Raw genomic sequence first — 17,390 nt, 5'->3', positions numbered from 1 at the left:
TTTGTGTCATCCGATTGATGAGCCTTTCTGTTCTAATGATGGCCCAAGTCTCGGATTTCTGATATCTGGAGCCCGTTTGAAAAATATATATAATTGGACCAATTGGGCCAATCCCACCTTTCCTAAAACAAGTTAAGCTCCACATTAGTTCACCTTAAAATCTATCATAAATCAAATTAGTAAACTAAAAAAATCATGAGTAAAGTATGTTGTGAGACGATCTTACGGATAAAGATCTGTGAGGCGGATCAATTCTATCCATATTTACAATAAAAAATAATATTTTTGGCATAAATTAATATTTTTTTATAAATGATTCAAAGAGGAGATTTGTCTCATAAAATTGACCAATGAGACCGTTTCATAAGATTTTAGCCAAAAAAACTAGTAATTAAACTAAAATGAGCTAATAGGACTTACGAATTTCATATTTATTCTGTGTAGGTCTCATATATATAATCATATTGTTTAATCCAAACCAAAGACCATGATATAGCTATTAACATGTTTAACTCTGAAAATACAAAATAAAAAAATTTCTTTGTTCAGATATTGATGCTTAAATTTATGTTGGACGAGGAAATTTTTATGTACATAGTTTTTTTCAAAGAAAATCGAGGTATGGTAACTAAAAATGATATAATTGTCTGTTAGTGTAGTGGGCAATCCGGTCGGGTAGTTTGGGTCCCGACCCGAACTGAATCCGTTCGGGTAAACATTTCGGGTAGTTCGATTTTTAATCGGGTTTGGATAGTAATCGAACCGGATGTATACTTAGTCGGTTCGGGTTCGGGTTCGGGTAGTATTTTACTATCCGAAATACCCGATCGGGTACCCGTCTATTATTCATATATATTTTTAAAAAAATAATATGGGCTCTTGGTATTTGTTTTGGACTTTAAAATTATATGGCCCATGCGTTTTGTAAGTCTGCGACCTAAAGAGGCTGCAAAGTGAGAAGGCAAAGGCCCAACCCCAAGTCGTACTCGCCGCCCTTGTTCTTCCAAGTTCCATGGGAGTGTTCGCTCGTCATCGATAACACACACACACCATCGATTCACAGCCATAGAAACTTGTTTCTCGCTCTGGTAAGTGCTCGGTACTGCATGGTTTCGAAAATTAGAGAAACATTTTGCTCTTTTGTTTTACGATTGTGAAAGAGGTGCTGTAACAGGGTGTGTTGTGTGTGTGAGGGGAAGAGGAGTGCTTTTCTTCTGGCTGGTTCACACAACAGGAATGAATTTGTACCTTTCAATGCTGATGAAATTGGAAGGGTGAGTTCCTGAGAACTGTGTATTCGTGTGTGTGAGTCTGTGAGGGGAAGAGGAGTGTGTCACTAGCTGCTGCATTACAGATTCTGTTTTCCTAATGAATCAGTGTTGACAAAATTGTGTAGGCTGAGTGCGTGACTTTGAAGTAACTTGTATCATTTTTTCTTGTGTCAGTAAAACACTACCGGACTAATCGGGTTCCCGACCCGAAAACCGAATAACCCGACCCATGCCTATTTCTGTGTAGTGCCCTTTTACTTGCGGCCTACACAAGCTTCACTAGAAACCCTAGAGTTCTTAAACCCATCGGCTTTGCGGAAGCTCTTCCATTTCTTACTGGAATTCGATTTTATTGTTCAGTTTCATTCGGGATTTGGGCAATTAGATAAAGGCAAGTTGGCTGCTCAAGTAGTTTATTATTGTGCAAAAACTTGTAATTTTAGAGCGATGCATTTTTAGTTTTCAGATTATAATTTTTCAGTGGAATATATATTGCTCAATTGTAGTAAATATTGTTCAATCATTTCTTGGAGTTTATAACACTTGATTTCTCGTTTTGTTTGTCGAGAATGTGATTTATATATTTTTGCTTTTTGTTGCTCTTGACGTGTTCGATTGTTTGCCCGTATGTTTTGCTACGCTCCTTTGTGTAGTTAAGGCCAGGAATGGGTCAAGCAGAGGAAATTGCCATCCTGGATCAAATTAAATTTAAGCTCTATGAGTCATTTTGCTAATTTTTTAAGTTAAGAACAACACAATCAGATTTCATCTTCCCAAATCAAAGATGATCCTTGGCAGTAGAGGAGTTCAAGAGTCCAAGAAAGGTACTCAGACAATAGGAAACGAGGATTTATTAGTTTGCTCAGGTATTTAGGCATGATATTATGTATTTTCATAGAACTTAGAAGTCAAAATTTCACCTTAGATTGCCTGGCCCTGATCTGTTCACCCTCCTTCTCTAGAGGCTCATTGAACTACCGGAAAACGTATAAATAAACTGGACAGAGAACTGTCTTGATCTTCCCATAGAGAATATGAATTACTGCCATATCTCAAGTTTTATCAATCTCCTCAAAAACTAATCTTGACTTTGCTGCACTTTGTGGTGCTGAGTACATGGTAATGGGTCTATTTGAGTATCCTTCTCAGTGTCCCACGATTATGTGATTTGGTTCTCTTATCTACTATTCTCAGACAGACACACCTCCATGAGTACAAATCCAGATAATGAAGCGCAGACTGCAGCTTCTAGCTCACAAGATCCTCCAAAACCCTCATTAGAGCCTATCCGCTTGCCTACCATTGAGGAAGTTCGAGGCCAAGATATTTGGAACAATTGTGCTGTTCGCAGTGTTGTCAGTGGAGTTATGGGTATTTTCCAAAATCACATTTCTTTGGTTTCCTAGTCTTTTTTTTATAAAAGAACTTTTTTACCAGTTTTTAATATGTGGATCTATAAATTTAATTTTACTAGTCTGCAGGAGGTGGGTTGGGATTGTTTATGGGATTATTTCTCGGTGCACTGGATAATCCAATAATGCAAGATGAAATGACTGGAAGGCAACAGTTAATTTACCAAGCGAAGCAGATGGGACGTCGGAGCTGGAGTTCCTGTAAGGCCTTTGCAGTAATGGGTTTTATCTTCTCTGCTTCTGAATGCATCATCGAGAAGGTATATCATTGCTAATCGCAAAACATAATATTGTTGGGTTTCTTTTTGGAAACCATACAGAATAAACTAGAAAGATAACCATTGATTATTTATTTGAAGGCCCGGGCCAAACATGATATTACGAATACTGTTGTTGCTGGATGTGCAACTGGAGGTGCGATATCAGCAAGAGGTAATTTTTTACATCTGTTTTGGGATTGTGGCATGTCAATTTAGTTCTGTTTGTTGAGTTTACTTTCTCAACTGCCTTCCAGCAACATGGTAACAAAATTCAGGAAGCTTATATGAGCTTTGGAAACTAAACTTGTTGTAGATTTGGCGTGCGGTGGAATCTTATGTGTCAATTAACTCTTAACAACACTCGGTGTTAAAAATATCCATGAAATTTCCCATTTCAAGTCTTGGAGAAGGTTGACCGATATACATGGGAAAATGCATTTCTTGAGCCCTGGATTTTTGTATTCTTACCCCTGAACAAGTAGTGTCAGCATTGAAATAAAAGGGGAATTGTAGAGTAAATTGCATTTGGAATCTTGTTCAGTTGAAAAGGCTAGAAGCTCCTGTTGAAATTCAATGAGTTAAACTTTTCTCTGTTTCCAATTGATATCTTAAAACTCCTTTTTGGGTAACTTTTTGTGGTAGGTCATACTTCTTTGCGCTCATGTAGAAATTAACCCAAAATTGGGTTCTTAAAGTTGAACGAAATTTTGAATGTAATCATCATAAATATGTTTATTATCTTCCACATTTTTACCACACCAAAAGTTTCAAATATTTTTAAGGTGTGATTGTGCTAAAATAATAAATGAGCTGTATATGGAACTAACACAGATGGGAAGGACACGTTCCACCATGGCTTTGAATTTCAATTTTATCCTTGTATCTCTGTATATTTATTATTTAGATTCTGTCTCACTTTAGCTTCATCCTGCTAACGATGTTTTACGGTGTGGTTTCTTCAGGTGGACCAAAAGCAGCATGTGTTGGTTGTGCCGGTTTTGCTGCATTTTCGGTGGTCATAGAGAAGTTTCTTGAACGACATAGTTGAAGAACCAATTGCACTTTTCAGCATGATTCTTTAGTTTAACAGTAAATCCGGGACTAGCAGATCATTCGGCATTCCCTTTCCATATTATTTATGATGGACCGCTGCGGTCAATTGAACAATTTTGTTGTGTCGATTTGAGGGGCATATAAAATCATCTTGTCATGGACGATTCTGATTTTGATTAAAAGCTGCCCTTTTTGAAACAACGAGAAATTTGAATGATCAAAATCTATCTTGAAGAGAATTAAATAATCCTGTGATATATTTTAGGAGTATCTTGAATTCTGCTGCATGTGCTAGAAAATTTAAGGTACCAAAACAAAAAAAAGTGAGACAAGTGAGAGGAAGAAAAATAATTATTTTCCCTATTTATTTTTTTAAATATTTTGCTTTTTAGCGTAGCCTAACTTTTAAGCATTGTATAACACATATCCGAATGTCTAGCCACACTTCATGACCTACTAATTGTAAGGCATGGATGTAAAGGTTCTCTATATTTCTTTTTCAAAAATTTTCGAGCCAGATTGAATACTTTTGTTCTATGGCCGTGAGTTTGAAAAACTCTTATCGATGCTTGCAAGTCCCAGTCTAGATAATTAATTTCATAGCAAATAAGGTTTGTTGGAATTTCAAATGCTATTTCAAACAACGAGGAGATAGATATCTGTCGGCATATTCGACTCAAAATCTTTCTGTCATATTCAAACAAATTTGGTTTGTCTATTATTATATTAGTAAATTCGTGTACTATCGATATGGACCCTACTCGATGGTGCTGCTAAACAGTATCAGCATTCTCCGCAGAGACTTCAAAATCATGAAATACGAGCAGCCCACAAAATAAGATTTCACAGAAATCACATGATTGATGATTCCACAAACTTTTTCTAGAGTTTCAGAAACTTCCATTCAGATCCAAAAAAAAAAATGTTAAATCTCCTCTTCCTTCTTCTTTTTCCCATTTTCTCAACTTCATATGATCACCATCCTCTTGATCCTCTGTCACCATTTGAGCTAAAACAAGTTCAAACTTTAATCAAGAATCACTTCTCATCACCTCCACAAAATGTAAGTTTCCACTACGTAGGCTTAGATGAACCAGCAAAGTCCACTGTCCTTTCATGGCACTCATCATCGGACAATCAAGAAATCCCTTCTCGCCGAGCATTTGCTATTGTCCGTATCAATTCAAAGAAGACCCACGAACTAATTCTTGATTTATCCAACAACCTGGTTCTAAGTGATGAAGTTTACCATGGATACGGCTACCCTTTACAGAACTCTGCGGAGCAAACTGCAGCTGATAAACTCGCACAATCTTACGGGCCTTTCGTTGCGGCCATCGAGAGGAGAAATCTCAAGCTGGAAGAAGTCGTGTGCTTGACTTTCACCGTTGGATGGTTTGGGGAGGAAAAAAGTAGCAGGTTGGTTAGAGTTATGTGCTATTACATGGATGGAACTGTCAATCTTTACATGAGGCCTATAGAAGGAATCGCAGTGACCGTTGATCTTGATGAGATGAAAATCGTCGGGTTTCGTGATCGGGTTATGGTTCCGGTTCCTAAAGCTGAAGGAACCGATTACAGAGAATCGGTGCAGAGGCAGCCTTTGTTGGATTCAAGTGTTAAGAGTATGGCAGGTGAGAAAAAAGTTGGACCTGGTTTTACATTGGATGGATATACAGTGAGGTATGGTACGAAGAATTCTTGTTTGTAGTTAAGTGTCATTTTTGTGTAAAGATGGAATTTTTCAGGAACAAAATTATCAGGTCCAACATGGGTTGATGTATGTTGTTTTCCTGTTGTATTCTCTGGATCAGGTGGGCTGATTGGGAGCTCCATGTATCGTTTGACATGAGGGCTGGTCTGATCATATCTATGGCCTCGATCCATGATCAAGAAAAAGGCGAACGCCGGAGCGTGTTGTACAGAGGATTTGTATCGGAACTCTTTGTTCCTTACATGGACTTGACTGAGGAATGGTACTACAGAGTTTTCTTTGATGCAGGGGACTACGGGTTTGGACTTTGTGCACTGCCCCTCGAACCGTCGAGGGATTGCCCTGAAAACGCGGTGTTCATGGATGGATACATCACTTCGCATGATGGAACCCCTGGATTGATGCCAAATGTTGTTTGTGTGTTTGAAAGGTATTCTGGAGATATAATGTGGAGGCATACAGAAGATGGAATTCCAGGACAAAGGGTTAGTTAGTAATGCCAAGTTGTTCTCTCTGTTCGTTTACTCTAAATTTGGTGTGCGCTTTGATTAGTCGAAATGTAAGCAGATACGAGAAGTCAGACCGGAGGTGAACCTGGTTGTGAGAATGGTGTCGACTGTGGGAAATTACGACTACATCGTGGATTGGGAGTTCAAGCAAACTGGGGCTATTAAAGTCACTGTAAGTGATGAAGAGCCTTAAAGACAGCAATCATATTCTTAGTTAGTACTTGATGCTGCATAGGTTCTTGTTAGTTTAATGTTCTTTGTTTCTAACATAACCGACTCTTACCTATACAAGTAAGGTAATTCTTTGAGTTGAATTGAATCTGCGGCTGTGCTAGGTCGGGATGACTGGCTTACTTGAAGTGAGGGGATCAGTATACACACACAAGGATCAGATACAAGAGGACGTTTACGGTACAATACTAGCCGAAAACACAATAGGAACGCACCATGATCACTTCCTCATTTTCAACCTCGATTTAGACGTGGATGGTGATGCCAATTCCTTCGTAAAAACTACCCTCGAAACGGCCCGCGTGGCTGGAAACAGCTCGCCGAGGAGAAGCTACTGGAGGGTTCGTTCCGAGACAGCCAAAACCGAAGCTGATGCAAGGGTTCAGCTAGGTTCAGGAGCAGCTGAGCTATTGATAGTGAACCCAAACAAGAGAACTAAAGTTGGAAACTTTGTTGGATACCGGTTGATCCCAGGAGCAGTAATAGGCCCCCTTTTATCAGACGACGACTATGCTCAAATACGGGGCGCGTTCAGCAAGTATAATGTGTGGGTTACACCTTATAACAAGACGGAGAAATGGGCTGCAGGGCTATACACCGATCAAAGCCGCGGCGATGATGATTTGGCAACGTGGAGCTCAAGGTACTAATGCAAGAAAACCACTGAGTTTAGGATGTTTTTTTGAATCTGAATGCTGATTTCTTGAAATTGGATGCAGGAATAGGGATATAGAGAACAAGGACATTGTGTTATGGTACACAGTAGGCTTTCACCATGCACCTAGCCAAGAGGATTTCCCCATCATGCCAACGTTGAGTAGATCATTCGAACTCCGGCCGACGAATTTTTTCGAGCACAACCCAGTGCTCAAAGCAAAACTGTCTGAAGAAATCGTTGGTCCTGCAAACTTGAGTGCATCATTTCAATAATTCTTCGTTGTTATGTTGGAGATGGAACTTTATATATTTTGGTCTGTTATCATATTATTCGATGTAACTCTAATAATTTGTATATACTTATCACTCAACATCATTATTGGACAAAAAATATTGGAAAATGTTTCATTCCAAATTTCTTATGCAAAAATAAACAATTTATAAATAGTAGAAACGGAGAATTATGTTTTTTTTTTTCTTTTTTCAAATCAGGAGAATTTTGTTATTACTCTCACGCGGTAGTTGGGTTTTTATTAACAAATAAATATTATAAATTTTTCTTTATTATTTATAAAATTAATGCAAAAATGAGGGCCAGGCCTTTTTAAAGCCCGCCTTTTCGGGAAAGGAAAAAAAAAAAAGAACATTATTTATTTCGAAAAAAAATATTGAATCTAAGACAATTTTCACCCTTCGAATGGGTCTAACATTATGAATACTAGTGATCCGAAGCACGCATTGTGTGCTTACATAATATTTTTTTAATAAAATTTTTTTTATTTCTGGTTTAAAAGAAAATAACGTTCTTTGAGAAACATGTGAGAGAGATGTGAGATGAAATTAAAATTATGAAAATTGTCAAAATGTTATTTTGCCCTTTGCCTTTAAAAAAAAAAGGAAAAACTCTCAATAAATAGGGATAAAATGGAGAAGAAAATTGGTGTCATCTTGACACACCAAAAGTAGTTATTAAAAAGTGCCCAAGTTTTATATAATAGTATAGATATAAAATTACTATATGAAGATAAATTTTTAGGCCGGCTTAGAATTTAGATATAATTTTTTTCCAAAAAAAAAAAGAAGATGTTTTAAATGAGCTAACATAACTCTAAAAATTATCTTCTATGTATAATATCCGAGTATGTTTCCAACATGCAGTTTGGTTTTTGAGTGTAGTAATTTGATTTATTATTTGCATTCTTTTAACCGTTTTTTTAAACGATTCATCGTATCGCCGCAAGAAATTTATCGAACTGCCATTTTTAATAAGTGTTTCAAAGCACTAGCTTCATTAAATTGAGTAAAATTTTTCAAATTAATAGAACTCGATGAATTTTTTACATATATCATGGGAAAAAAAAGTTATTGTCAGCTTAACTTCTAGAGTTAACTTTGTACAAATATATAAAAATAAAAGAAACCTATCAAAATTACTAAAAAAATTATTAAAATATCGGAGAGTTAAGATCAATTAGTGTGCTTAAAAATTGAAAATGGAATAATGGAAATTGTTGGATAAATGAAGTAGGAATTAAGGAGATACCATGATAGATCTAAGAGTTCTTATTTATCAATATCCACGTCCATTAAAAAATAACGAACCTTACATTTATTGATAAATGTAAACCGTTAGATGTATGTCAAGACAGTGTCTCTATAAATAAGATATAACTTACCAGTTTAACAAATAAGTAGCTAGCTATATTTAGAGTAATGAACCACTTGCCTAATCTAGCCATATTAACTCAGCTCGTAGAGTTGCCTAAATCGCATATTTGGCGTTAAGTATATGCAATCCAATCATATTAGACCATCTCGAGCAGTTAGCACTAAAATAGTGTAATTTTTATACTATTAGATACTGTTTGGTATCATGGATGAAATGTACGATAGATGAATAAAAACATGATAAGATGTGGATAAGCAAGACATAGATATGAATAATATGTTGTTTTGTATGTTTTTTATTTTGTAGGATTATTGTGTTTATTCTCTTAATCACCATTGTCAATTTCACACAATTTTACTTATATGACACTCATCATATACTAATACCATGTGTTAAGTGGTATTTATCATCAAGCCTACATCTAATGTTATACTGGATCATGAGATATCATTGGGTTAACAAAAAAATGAGAAAAACATGGGATGAGTAAAAATTTGTGTCTCATCCCACTACCATCTCATGTACCAAACGGTGCCTATTATGTAAAATATAGTGTAACTAATACTTCATCTCCACCAGTCTTCACCAAATCTCTACACCAAAAAAATATTTCATAATATTCTTTATTTTTTAAAAAATAAATATTCCATAATATCTCTCCAGCAGTACAAATGAACCATAAAATCCATAAACAAAAAGGTAATAAAATAATTTTTTTTAAAAATTTTTTGCCGTTGGAGTTGCACTGTTCACAACTCCAAAAAATCGTCAATTTGTCGTTCACTACTGGAGCTCGTTTTTGCACTAATATCTAGCAGCACACTGGAGAAAATAGTGTGCTGCTGGAGATGGTTTTATACATATAATCTCACGATAAAATTGATATTATTTAAATATTTTTTTTAAAAAAATAGTCGGCATTATTTTAAAATCATAAAACCCTTTTTAAAAATTTGTGGAAATCTTAGACTTCACAAAAATCTTAGACTTCATATACAATATTTCAACTGGCTTATAAGCATACGATAACTGCGATCTAATTTTGGGTTTAATATGAAAATATGCAATGTCTTTTTTTTAAAATTTTTTTTTATAAAGAATGTAATATTTGAGTACATTAATTAATTTTTTTCCCCCTATTTTGTATGATGGTCCTCAACAAGCAATCAATTGTATCGTGCACGTGACTTTTATGCGATGGCGAAAGGCAAAAATCCAAAATCCAATAATGAAGTTAATATGTGATCCAACTTTCTTGCCTTATAAAGAATAAATATTGTTAGAAGTCAGCCCATTATCTTTCGGGAAATTTTACCTTTTATATATCCAATGTTCATGTAAATAAATTATAAAAAAACTGATTGAAACGAAGTGTTTTTTTTTTTAAAAAATTACAAATCATTGGTCGTTGGTGTGTTAATTGCGTCACTTCGATTGGATAAAATTATCAAAAATTACATATATAAATAAAGATAATCATTTCTTTTGAACTAGTTTTTGTGGAGTTGAATTAAATCCAAGTCTATATATTGAAATATTATTTTTATCATCACATTGACTGATTGAGTGAGCCGATTTAAATATGATTATTTTTGCTCATAAGTCGATATTCTGGGGAATAAAAAATATTATTTAATAATGAACTAACCATTTTTTTAGGGGAAAAAAAACAATACCTTAATTTTTTTATGATGTAGAACACGTAAATGCATGCGTACTGAATATATATATATCACTTGCTAATGAAAACCAGTACATTATTATTATTTTCTTAAAGTAAAGCAATACATTATTATTTGAATGATAAATAACTGTCAGTATTTATTTATTTTTAAACTTGAAAACACGTGACCTTTAGGATATCTTTCATTGTTAATACGATTTACTAATTTAAATAATAATAATAGTAATAAAAACAATTTACCCCAAATCTTGGCATTGACTTGTAATTTGTAAAATAACCTGTTTATAACCTCGCGACTATATTCATATCTATATATGCATACATAATTTGATGACAGGATCAAGAAACTGGATCCATATCAAATAATCATATCTTGAAATCATGCTTCCCAAGCTCAAAAATCTCCTCTTCTTCCTTGTTTTCCCCATTTCTGCAGTGATTTCAACTTCGAGTTACAATCCTCTGGACCCTCTGACCCCATCCGAGCTCAACCAAACTCAATCCTTAATAAACAACTACTTCTCCTCTCCTCCCCAAAACGTAAGCTTCCACTACGTTGGTTTAGACGAGCCAGAGAAATCCGATGTTCTTTCATGGCAGTCATCTTCCCAAGACCAGCAAATCCCATCTCGCCGAGCATTTGCTATTCTCCGTGTCAATTCAAAAACCCATGAAGTAATCGTTAATTTATCCAATAACTCTGTCGTATCTGACAAAATTTACAATGGATATGGATACCCTTTACTGAACTCCGCAGAGCAACTTGCTGCTGGCAATCTCACACTATATTACCCTCCTTTCATCGCTTCGATTCAGAGAAGGAATCTTAAGATACAAGAAGTCGTGTGCTTGAGTTTTACTGTGGGGTGGTATGGGGAGATTAGGAGTAGTAGGGTGGTTAAAGTCATGTGCTATTATTTGAATGGAACAGTGAACTTGTACATGAGGCCTATAGAGGGAATCACTACGACGGTTGATCTTGATCAGATGAAAATAGTCGCGTTTCGGGATCGGGTCGTGGTTCCCCTGCCTACAGCACAAGGGACTGATTACAGGTCCAATTCAAGTGTTGAGGGTCTGGTGAAACAAGTTGGACCAGGTTTTACATTGGATGGACATGTAGTGAGGTATGGTGGGAAGAGTGCTTGATGGATATTCTTGATATATTTCATTCTTGAACTTGTTACGTAGCTGTTTTTGTATTGATTAAAGAAAAATATAGTGGGATATTAATGGTAGGAACAAAATTGGAAAGTTCAGAGGACTAATATGTTTTTTGGTGTTACTTACAAATATATATCAGGTGGGCTGATTGGGAGCTCCATGTATCATTTGACATGAGAGCTGGTCTAATGATATCCCTTGCTTCGATCTACGATCAAGAAAAAGGCCAATACCGTAGTGTGATGTACAGGGGATTCATATCCGAACTCTTTGTTCCTTACATGGATTTGACTGAGGAATGGTACTACAGGACTTTCTTTGACGTAGGTGAGTATGGGTTCGGAATTAGTACGGTAACGCTAGAACCATTGAAGGATTGCCCTGAAAACGCGACGTTCATGGATGGATACATCACTTCACAGGATGGAACACCCGTGTTGGTGCCTAATGCTATATGCATATTCGAAAGGTATGCAGGAGACATAATGTGGCGACACACAGAGGCTGGGATACCGGGACAAGTGGTTAGTTGCACTAGGTTTTATGTCTAGTTTTTTGCCGAAATCTTGAGCAGAACATGACGTTTGGCTGCTGCATGATTTCAATTATTTTGTGTTGTAATTGAAACGCAGATAAGAGAAGTGAGACCAGAGGTGAGCCTGGTCGTGAGAATGGTGGCGGCTGTGGGAAATTATGACTACATTGTGGATTGGGAATTCAAGGAGAGTGGCTCTATTAAAGTCAATGTAAGTGATCAAGAAAGTTACAAACTTGATACTCAAACTAAATTCTTGTTAGCATAATATGTCTAGTTCCTGTATGTGCCCCAAAAAATCATCAAACTACTACTTGATTAGAGTGATTTGCTTTTTTGAACTGAACTTTCATTACTATGATAGGTTGGGTTGACTGGGTTGCTTGAAGTGAGGGGAACTATATACACAAACAAGGATCAAATACGCGAGGAGGTTTATGGTCCAATACTAGCAGAAAACACAATAGGATCGAATCATGACCACTTCATCAATTTCAACCTCGATTTAGACGTGGATGGTGTTGCCAATTCCTTCATCAAGAATAGCCTTCAGACCGTTCGTGTGCTCGGAAACACGTCACCAAGGAGAAGCTATTGGAGGGTAAATAGCCAAACCGCGAAAACCGAATCTGATGCAAGGATTCAGTTAGGTTCAGGAGCAACTGAGCTGTTAGTGGTGAACCCGAATAAAAAAACTAGAGTTGGCAACTTTGTTGGATACCGGTTGATCCCTGGAGTAATAGCAGGCCCCCTTTTAACAGATGATGATTATCCTCAAATTCGGGGGGCGTTTACGAAGTACAATGTGTGGGTTACACCTTATAACAAGGCTGAGAAATGGGCTGCTGGTTTATACACTGATCAAAGTCATGGAGATGATGGTTTGCCTATATGGAGCTTAAGGTATTTAAATAAGTATTCTGAAATATTCCTTTTGGCATTATTGCTGATTTCTTGTTTTTTGATCCAGAAATAGGATTATAGAGAACCAGGACATTGTGTTATGGTACACATTAGGCTTTCACCATGTACCTTGTCAGGAAGATTTTCCGGTCATGCCAACTTTGAGTGGCTCATTCGAACTCCGGCCAACCAATTTCTTTGAACGCAACCCTGTGCTTAAACCATCACAATATGCCACTGTTCCCGCAAATCTAAGTGCGACGGGGCGATAACTCTGGTGTATTCCACTGGGAGAAGGAGATGGATATTTGTCATGTTCTGTTCTCAACTTCTCATATATATATATATATCAAATAAACTATTCAGAATAAAGTACTTGTATTTGTTTCTGTAGAACATTTGATTTATGCATAATTCTATGATCAACTTCTAACTTCAGTACTGTTGGAATCTTGAAGAATTTTTTTTGGCCACCCCGGAAAAAGGGCCAAAAGGCAGTCGTCCCCCGAGTGAAAATGACAATGATTTTCTTGTGAAATTTATTCAAAATTTTCAAACTAAAGTTGTCACCTGCTTTATATTGACTTTCATAAAACCCAAGAGAGCTGAAAATTTTCTGATGAATCCTAAAGGGATTCTTGTGAAATGATATTAATTAAAGTATGAGATAGGAAACGTAAAGAAGCAACAGTTGCTTGATGCCTCAAAAAGAGTAGAACTCAAGTATTCTTTGCCTTCAAAGCAAGAAAAATTTATCAAACTTTCCAACGAATGCATACAAAGTCATTATGACCATTAATAAACAATAAATTCTATGATACTGCAAAAAAGGGTATATCCCCTTATCCTGAGATATAAAAAGCAAGGCAACCACATCAAATAAAATCATTTTCAAAGTTTTTGGTGTGAGCTTTTTTTCTCCTCGTTCAAGTTTGTGGATTGGGACTTGCTTATGCTACATGGTACCCGCAACTCGACTGATTATCGGTGACAGATTCTGAATCCACTCTGATACAGAGAAATTTGTGATACTATGACAATTCCTCTATTGTTCTTTTCTTCTGTCTGGTTTCTGTTAGAATCCACAAGCCTATGTCACCCCTTAGATCCTCTTACCCCTAGTGAAATCAACCAAGTTAAACTCATTATTCAGAACTCTCATCTCATCTCGTCTCCTAATCTAACTTTTCATTTTCTTGATGTTGAAGAGCCAGACAAAAATGATGTCCTGAAGTGGCTATCACTGCGTGAAAAACATGGAACTTTCCCCACTCGTCGAGCCAAGATTGTCATTCGGGTCAAGGGCGAGACTCGTGAACTTGTAGTAGACTTGAGAACTCGATCAGTCGTGTCAAATGACATTTACAGAGGTCATGGATACCCTCCATTCACATTCACCGAGTTGTTCCAAGCTATCCAACTCTCATTAAGGTATCCTCAGTTCCAACAATCAATCTTGAAAAGAGGGCTTAACATATCAGAAGTCAGTTGCTTGCCACTGACAACCGGTTGGTTTGGTGAAGTTGTGACAAGAAGAGTTGTAAGAGTTACATGCTTTTACCGCGGAGGGACGACTAACATTTGGTCTAGGCCTATTGAAGGCGTACGTTTACTAATTGATGTCGAATCCATGGAAGTCATCGAATATTCAGACAGATTCAGAGCACCATTGCCTGAAGCCAAAGGCACTGATTTCCAAAGCCAGAGGCCTAGCACCACATTCTGTACTGGAAACAGCTCTCAATTATCCATCCAAGGACACGAGATCAGATGGGGAAACTGGAAATTTCACGTTGCATTCCATGCTCGTGCAGGGCTAGTCATATCCACAGCTTCCATTTACGATGCTTCCAAGAATAAGGACCGACTTGTGCTTTATAAAGGGCATGTATCAGAAACTTTTGTTCCATATATGGATCCAACAAGCGAATGGTATTATCGCACTTTTATGGATGTAGGGGAGTTTGGCTTTGGCCGCTCGGCTAGCACTCTAGTTCCACTTATAGACTGTCCCGGGAATACATTGTACATGGATGGATACATGGCTGGTGCAGATGGACAAGCACAGAAAGTCTCCAATGCCATTTGCATATTCGAACGGTACACTGGTGATGTTTCTTGGAGGCATACAGAAATTGGGGTGCCTGGAAAAGTGGTAAATGAAGGATACCCTACCACAACCTCCACTTATTAGTGCTCAAATGTTGGATTTGTTTGTGCATTTTTCATTCTGTAATTAACTGCTTGACTTTGCAGATAACAAGTGGAGAACCTGAGATTGATCTTGTGGTTAGAATGGTTGCATCAGTTGGAAATTATGATTATATTCTTGATTGGATTTTCAAGAAAAGTGGTTCTATCAAAGTAGGGGTAAGTTGCCACAATCTGTTTTTCTTGAAAATTATTTTCTTCTATCCTAGAATTGAACTCAGCCAAATCTTATTATTTACCTTTTATTTATCCCTCACCCTTTATCTAACATGTCAGGTAAGCCTAACAGGGGTATTAGAAATGAAGGCAGTAAACTACACAAGAACAAACCAGATAACTTCAGACATTTTCGGCACGCTCATAGCAGAAAACACGGTCGCAGACAACCATGATCACTTTCTAACATACTACCTAGACCTCGACATTGATGGTACCAAAAACTCACTCGTTAAGGCTAAACTGAACACTATGCGCGCCAAATCATCGCCTAGGAAGAGCTACTGGAGGGTCGTAAAGGAAACGGTGAAAACCGAAGATGATGCCAGGATTCAAATAGGTTTTGATCCTGTTGAGCTGCTGATCATCAACCCGAATAAGAAGACCAAGATTGGGAATCATGTTGGTTACAAGTTGATCCCGGGGCGGCCAGCAGTTTCGTTGTTGAGCGATGACGACTATCCACAGATAAGGGCAGCTTACACTAAGTATCAAGTGTGGATGACTTGCTACAACAAGACTGAAGTATGGGCTGCTGGTTTTTATACTGATAGGAGTCATGGGGATGATGGTTTGGCAGTTTGGAGCCGTAGGTATGTTTCAACACATGTATTTTTCCATGTTCGAAAATCGTTACATATGAAATTATTTTAATCCTATCCTAACGTGTCATCAACTGCTCAATTTACAAGTCGTATGCTTGTAATGAATGATGTTAATCAATAATATTAAGAGTTTTTTTTTTTTTTTTACCAAAACATGCCATCTGCTAAATTTAAATGTTGTTGTTTGTGGATTGGTGCAGGAATAGGGCGATTGTGAACAAAGACTTGGTGTTGTGGTACACAGTTGGTTTTCATCACAGTCCAAACCAGGAAGATTTTCCAGTGATGCATACACTTTATGATGGTTTTGAGATCACCCCAGCTAATTTTTTTGACAGAAATCCAGTGCTGAAATCATAATAATAATAATAATATAATGATACTTACGTATTTGAGATAATTTTTCAATTTTTTAGGTGGACCCTTGATTTTACTTCTTCTAATTATCGGACTATTATTTTTAAATTAAAGGTGTTCTGTTAATTCTTAATTGATGTTTAGTTTGTATAAAACGAGACGAAATCTTTAATGTATCATTTCAAATTTGCACAAAGAATTGATATACGTTATCAACAAATATCTAGCTAGTTTAATTCCCTTAATTAGAGATGTCAAATGGCCGCCCCGCCCCGCCCCAACCCAACCCAACCCAACCCAACCCAATCCAACCCAACTCGTGGCCCCTAAATACGGGAAAAAAGTTATTTTGATCCTATAATTTTATTTGTTTTTTCTTTTAGTCCTTTAACTAGTCAAACTTCTGTATTAGTCCCCTAACTTTTAAATTTGGCTATATTGATCCTCTAATTTTACTTGTTTTCACTTTTAGTCCTTTAACCAGTCAAAGTTTTGTATTAGTCATCTAACTTTTAAATTTAAGCTATATTGGTCCTATTTTTTATCGAAATATCTAATTTTTGTCGGAAATTAATGACTTTTATTCGCCGATTTTCAATTTAAAAGATAATCATACTACTTAAAATGTCACCTAATTTTATAATTTCGGTATGTTAATAGAATAAATGTGTTCATATTTTTAAAAAAAAACAAACAAAATCAAAAGTAAAAAACCGTGGACTTTAATTAGAATTTTTTTTATTATATCAACTTTTGAAATGTTTCTTGTTTCTCTGTTTGAGAAAATGGTTTCCTCAACCCAAAAATTAAAAAAAAAAATTAATATTGGCTCGATTGATTTATTTTTTAATTAGCTTTTTGAATAAAAAACGAGAAAGGTTAAAAGAAATATATGATTATGAGCATTATAGCTCTTTTTCTCATGAAATATTGAAAATT

General features: G+C 36.4%; 4 protein-coding genes across 11 annotated transcripts; all 4 read left to right on the top strand.

Moving 5' to 3' along the window:
* The first annotated feature begins 961 nt into the window (after positions 1 to 961).
* On the top strand, positions 962 to 4,262 carry LOC140862170 (mitochondrial import inner membrane translocase subunit TIM22-4). Of its 7 annotated transcripts, none has more exons than XM_073265170.1 (6): positions 962 to 1,088; positions 1,175 to 1,274; positions 2,470 to 2,642; positions 2,753 to 2,943; positions 3,043 to 3,115; positions 3,906 to 4,262. In XM_073265170.1, the coding sequence occupies exons 2-6, from the start codon at positions 1,237 to 1,239 to the stop codon at positions 3,989 to 3,991; spliced, it is 561 nt and encodes a 186-aa protein (XP_073121271.1). In that variant the 5' UTR covers positions 962 to 1,088; positions 1,175 to 1,236; the 3' UTR covers positions 3,992 to 4,262. The 7 variants fall into 7 exon arrangements, with proteins under 7 accessions (XP_073121271.1, XP_073121278.1, XP_073121275.1 ...); XM_073265174.1 differs by having other exon boundaries at positions 1,048 to 1,088; positions 2,466 to 2,642; positions 3,906 to 4,258; XM_073265176.1 differs by lacking the exon at positions 962 to 1,088 and adding an exon at positions 1,446 to 1,666 and having other exon boundaries at positions 1,256 to 1,274; positions 3,906 to 4,259.
* A 529-nt stretch (positions 4,263 to 4,791) lies between these two features.
* LOC140862169 (amine oxidase [copper-containing] alpha 2, peroxisomal-like) lies at positions 4,792 to 7,513 on the top strand. The gene is made up of 5 exons (XM_073265169.1): positions 4,792 to 5,679; positions 5,811 to 6,195; positions 6,278 to 6,391; positions 6,555 to 7,093; positions 7,170 to 7,513. The coding sequence occupies exons 1-5, from the start codon at positions 4,919 to 4,921 to the stop codon at positions 7,378 to 7,380; spliced, it is 2,010 nt and encodes a 669-aa protein (XP_073121270.1). The 5' UTR covers positions 4,792 to 4,918; the 3' UTR covers positions 7,381 to 7,513.
* Positions 7,514 to 10,809: 3,296 nt separating this feature from the next.
* On the top strand, positions 10,810 to 13,482 carry LOC140865626 (amine oxidase [copper-containing] alpha 3, peroxisomal-like). The gene is made up of 5 exons (XM_073270314.1): positions 10,810 to 11,587; positions 11,764 to 12,148; positions 12,257 to 12,370; positions 12,524 to 13,062; positions 13,130 to 13,482. The coding sequence occupies exons 1-5, from the start codon at positions 10,842 to 10,844 to the stop codon at positions 13,332 to 13,334; spliced, it is 1,989 nt and encodes a 662-aa protein (XP_073126415.1). The 5' UTR covers positions 10,810 to 10,841; the 3' UTR covers positions 13,335 to 13,482.
* A 443-nt stretch (positions 13,483 to 13,925) lies between these two features.
* Positions 13,926 to 16,662, top strand: LOC140866006 (primary amine oxidase 1). 2 transcript variants are annotated; one of them, XM_073270864.1, is made up of 5 exons: positions 13,934 to 14,049; positions 14,271 to 15,217; positions 15,319 to 15,432; positions 15,550 to 16,082; positions 16,295 to 16,662. In XM_073270864.1, the coding sequence occupies exons 1-5, from the start codon at positions 14,022 to 14,024 to the stop codon at positions 16,452 to 16,454; spliced, it is 1,782 nt and encodes a 593-aa protein (XP_073126965.1). In that variant the 5' UTR covers positions 13,934 to 14,021; the 3' UTR covers positions 16,455 to 16,662. The 2 variants fall into 2 exon arrangements, with proteins under 2 accessions (XP_073126964.1, XP_073126965.1); XM_073270863.1 differs by having other exon boundaries at positions 13,926 to 15,217.
* Positions 16,663 to 17,390: the final 728 nt, after the last annotated feature.

The sequence above is a fragment of the Henckelia pumila genome, chromosome 4 (genome assembly GCF_033568475.1).
Source record: "Henckelia pumila isolate YLH828 chromosome 4, ASM3356847v2, whole genome shotgun sequence".
NCBI lineage: Eukaryota > Viridiplantae > Streptophyta > Magnoliopsida > Lamiales > Gesneriaceae > Henckelia > Henckelia pumila.
Note: the sequence above shows the minus strand (reverse complement) of the source record. Positions and strands in the feature narration are given on the sequence as shown.

Coding starts and splice junctions, on each gene's coding strand:
- LOC140862170 (XM_073265170.1), top strand. CDS start 1,237: ATGAATTTGTACCTTTCAATGCTGATGAAATTGGAAGG. Junction 1,275..2,469: donor ATGCTGATGAAATTGGAAGG/GTGAGTTCCTGA, acceptor ATTCTCAGACAG/ACACACCTCCATGAGTACAA. Junction 2,944..3,042: donor CTGAATGCATCATCGAGAAG/GTATATCATTGC, acceptor ATTTATTTGAAG/GCCCGGGCCAAACATGATAT.
- LOC140862169 (XM_073265169.1), top strand. CDS start 4,919: ATGTTAAATCTCCTCTTCCTTCTTCTTTTTCCCATTTTCTCAACTTCA. Junction 6,196..6,277: donor ATGGAATTCCAGGACAAAGG/GTTAGTTAGTAA, acceptor AAATGTAAGCAG/ATACGAGAAGTCAGACCGGA. Junction 6,392..6,554: donor CTGGGGCTATTAAAGTCACT/GTAAGTGATGAA, acceptor CGGCTGTGCTAG/GTCGGGATGACTGGCTTACT.
- LOC140865626 (XM_073270314.1), top strand. CDS start 10,842: ATGCTTCCCAAGCTCAAAAATCTCCTCTTCTTCCTTGTTTTCCCCATT. Junction 12,149..12,256: donor CTGGGATACCGGGACAAGTG/GTTAGTTGCACT, acceptor ATTGAAACGCAG/ATAAGAGAAGTGAGACCAGA. Junction 13,063..13,129: donor TTGCCTATATGGAGCTTAAG/GTATTTAAATAA, acceptor TTTTTGATCCAG/AAATAGGATTATAGAGAACC.
- LOC140866006 (XM_073270863.1), top strand. CDS start 14,096: ATGACAATTCCTCTATTGTTCTTTTCTTCTGTCTGGTTTCTGTTAGAA. Junction 15,218..15,318: donor TTGGGGTGCCTGGAAAAGTG/GTAAATGAAGGA, acceptor TTGACTTTGCAG/ATAACAAGTGGAGAACCTGA. Junction 15,433..15,549: donor GTGGTTCTATCAAAGTAGGG/GTAAGTTGCCAC, acceptor CTAACATGTCAG/GTAAGCCTAACAGGGGTATT.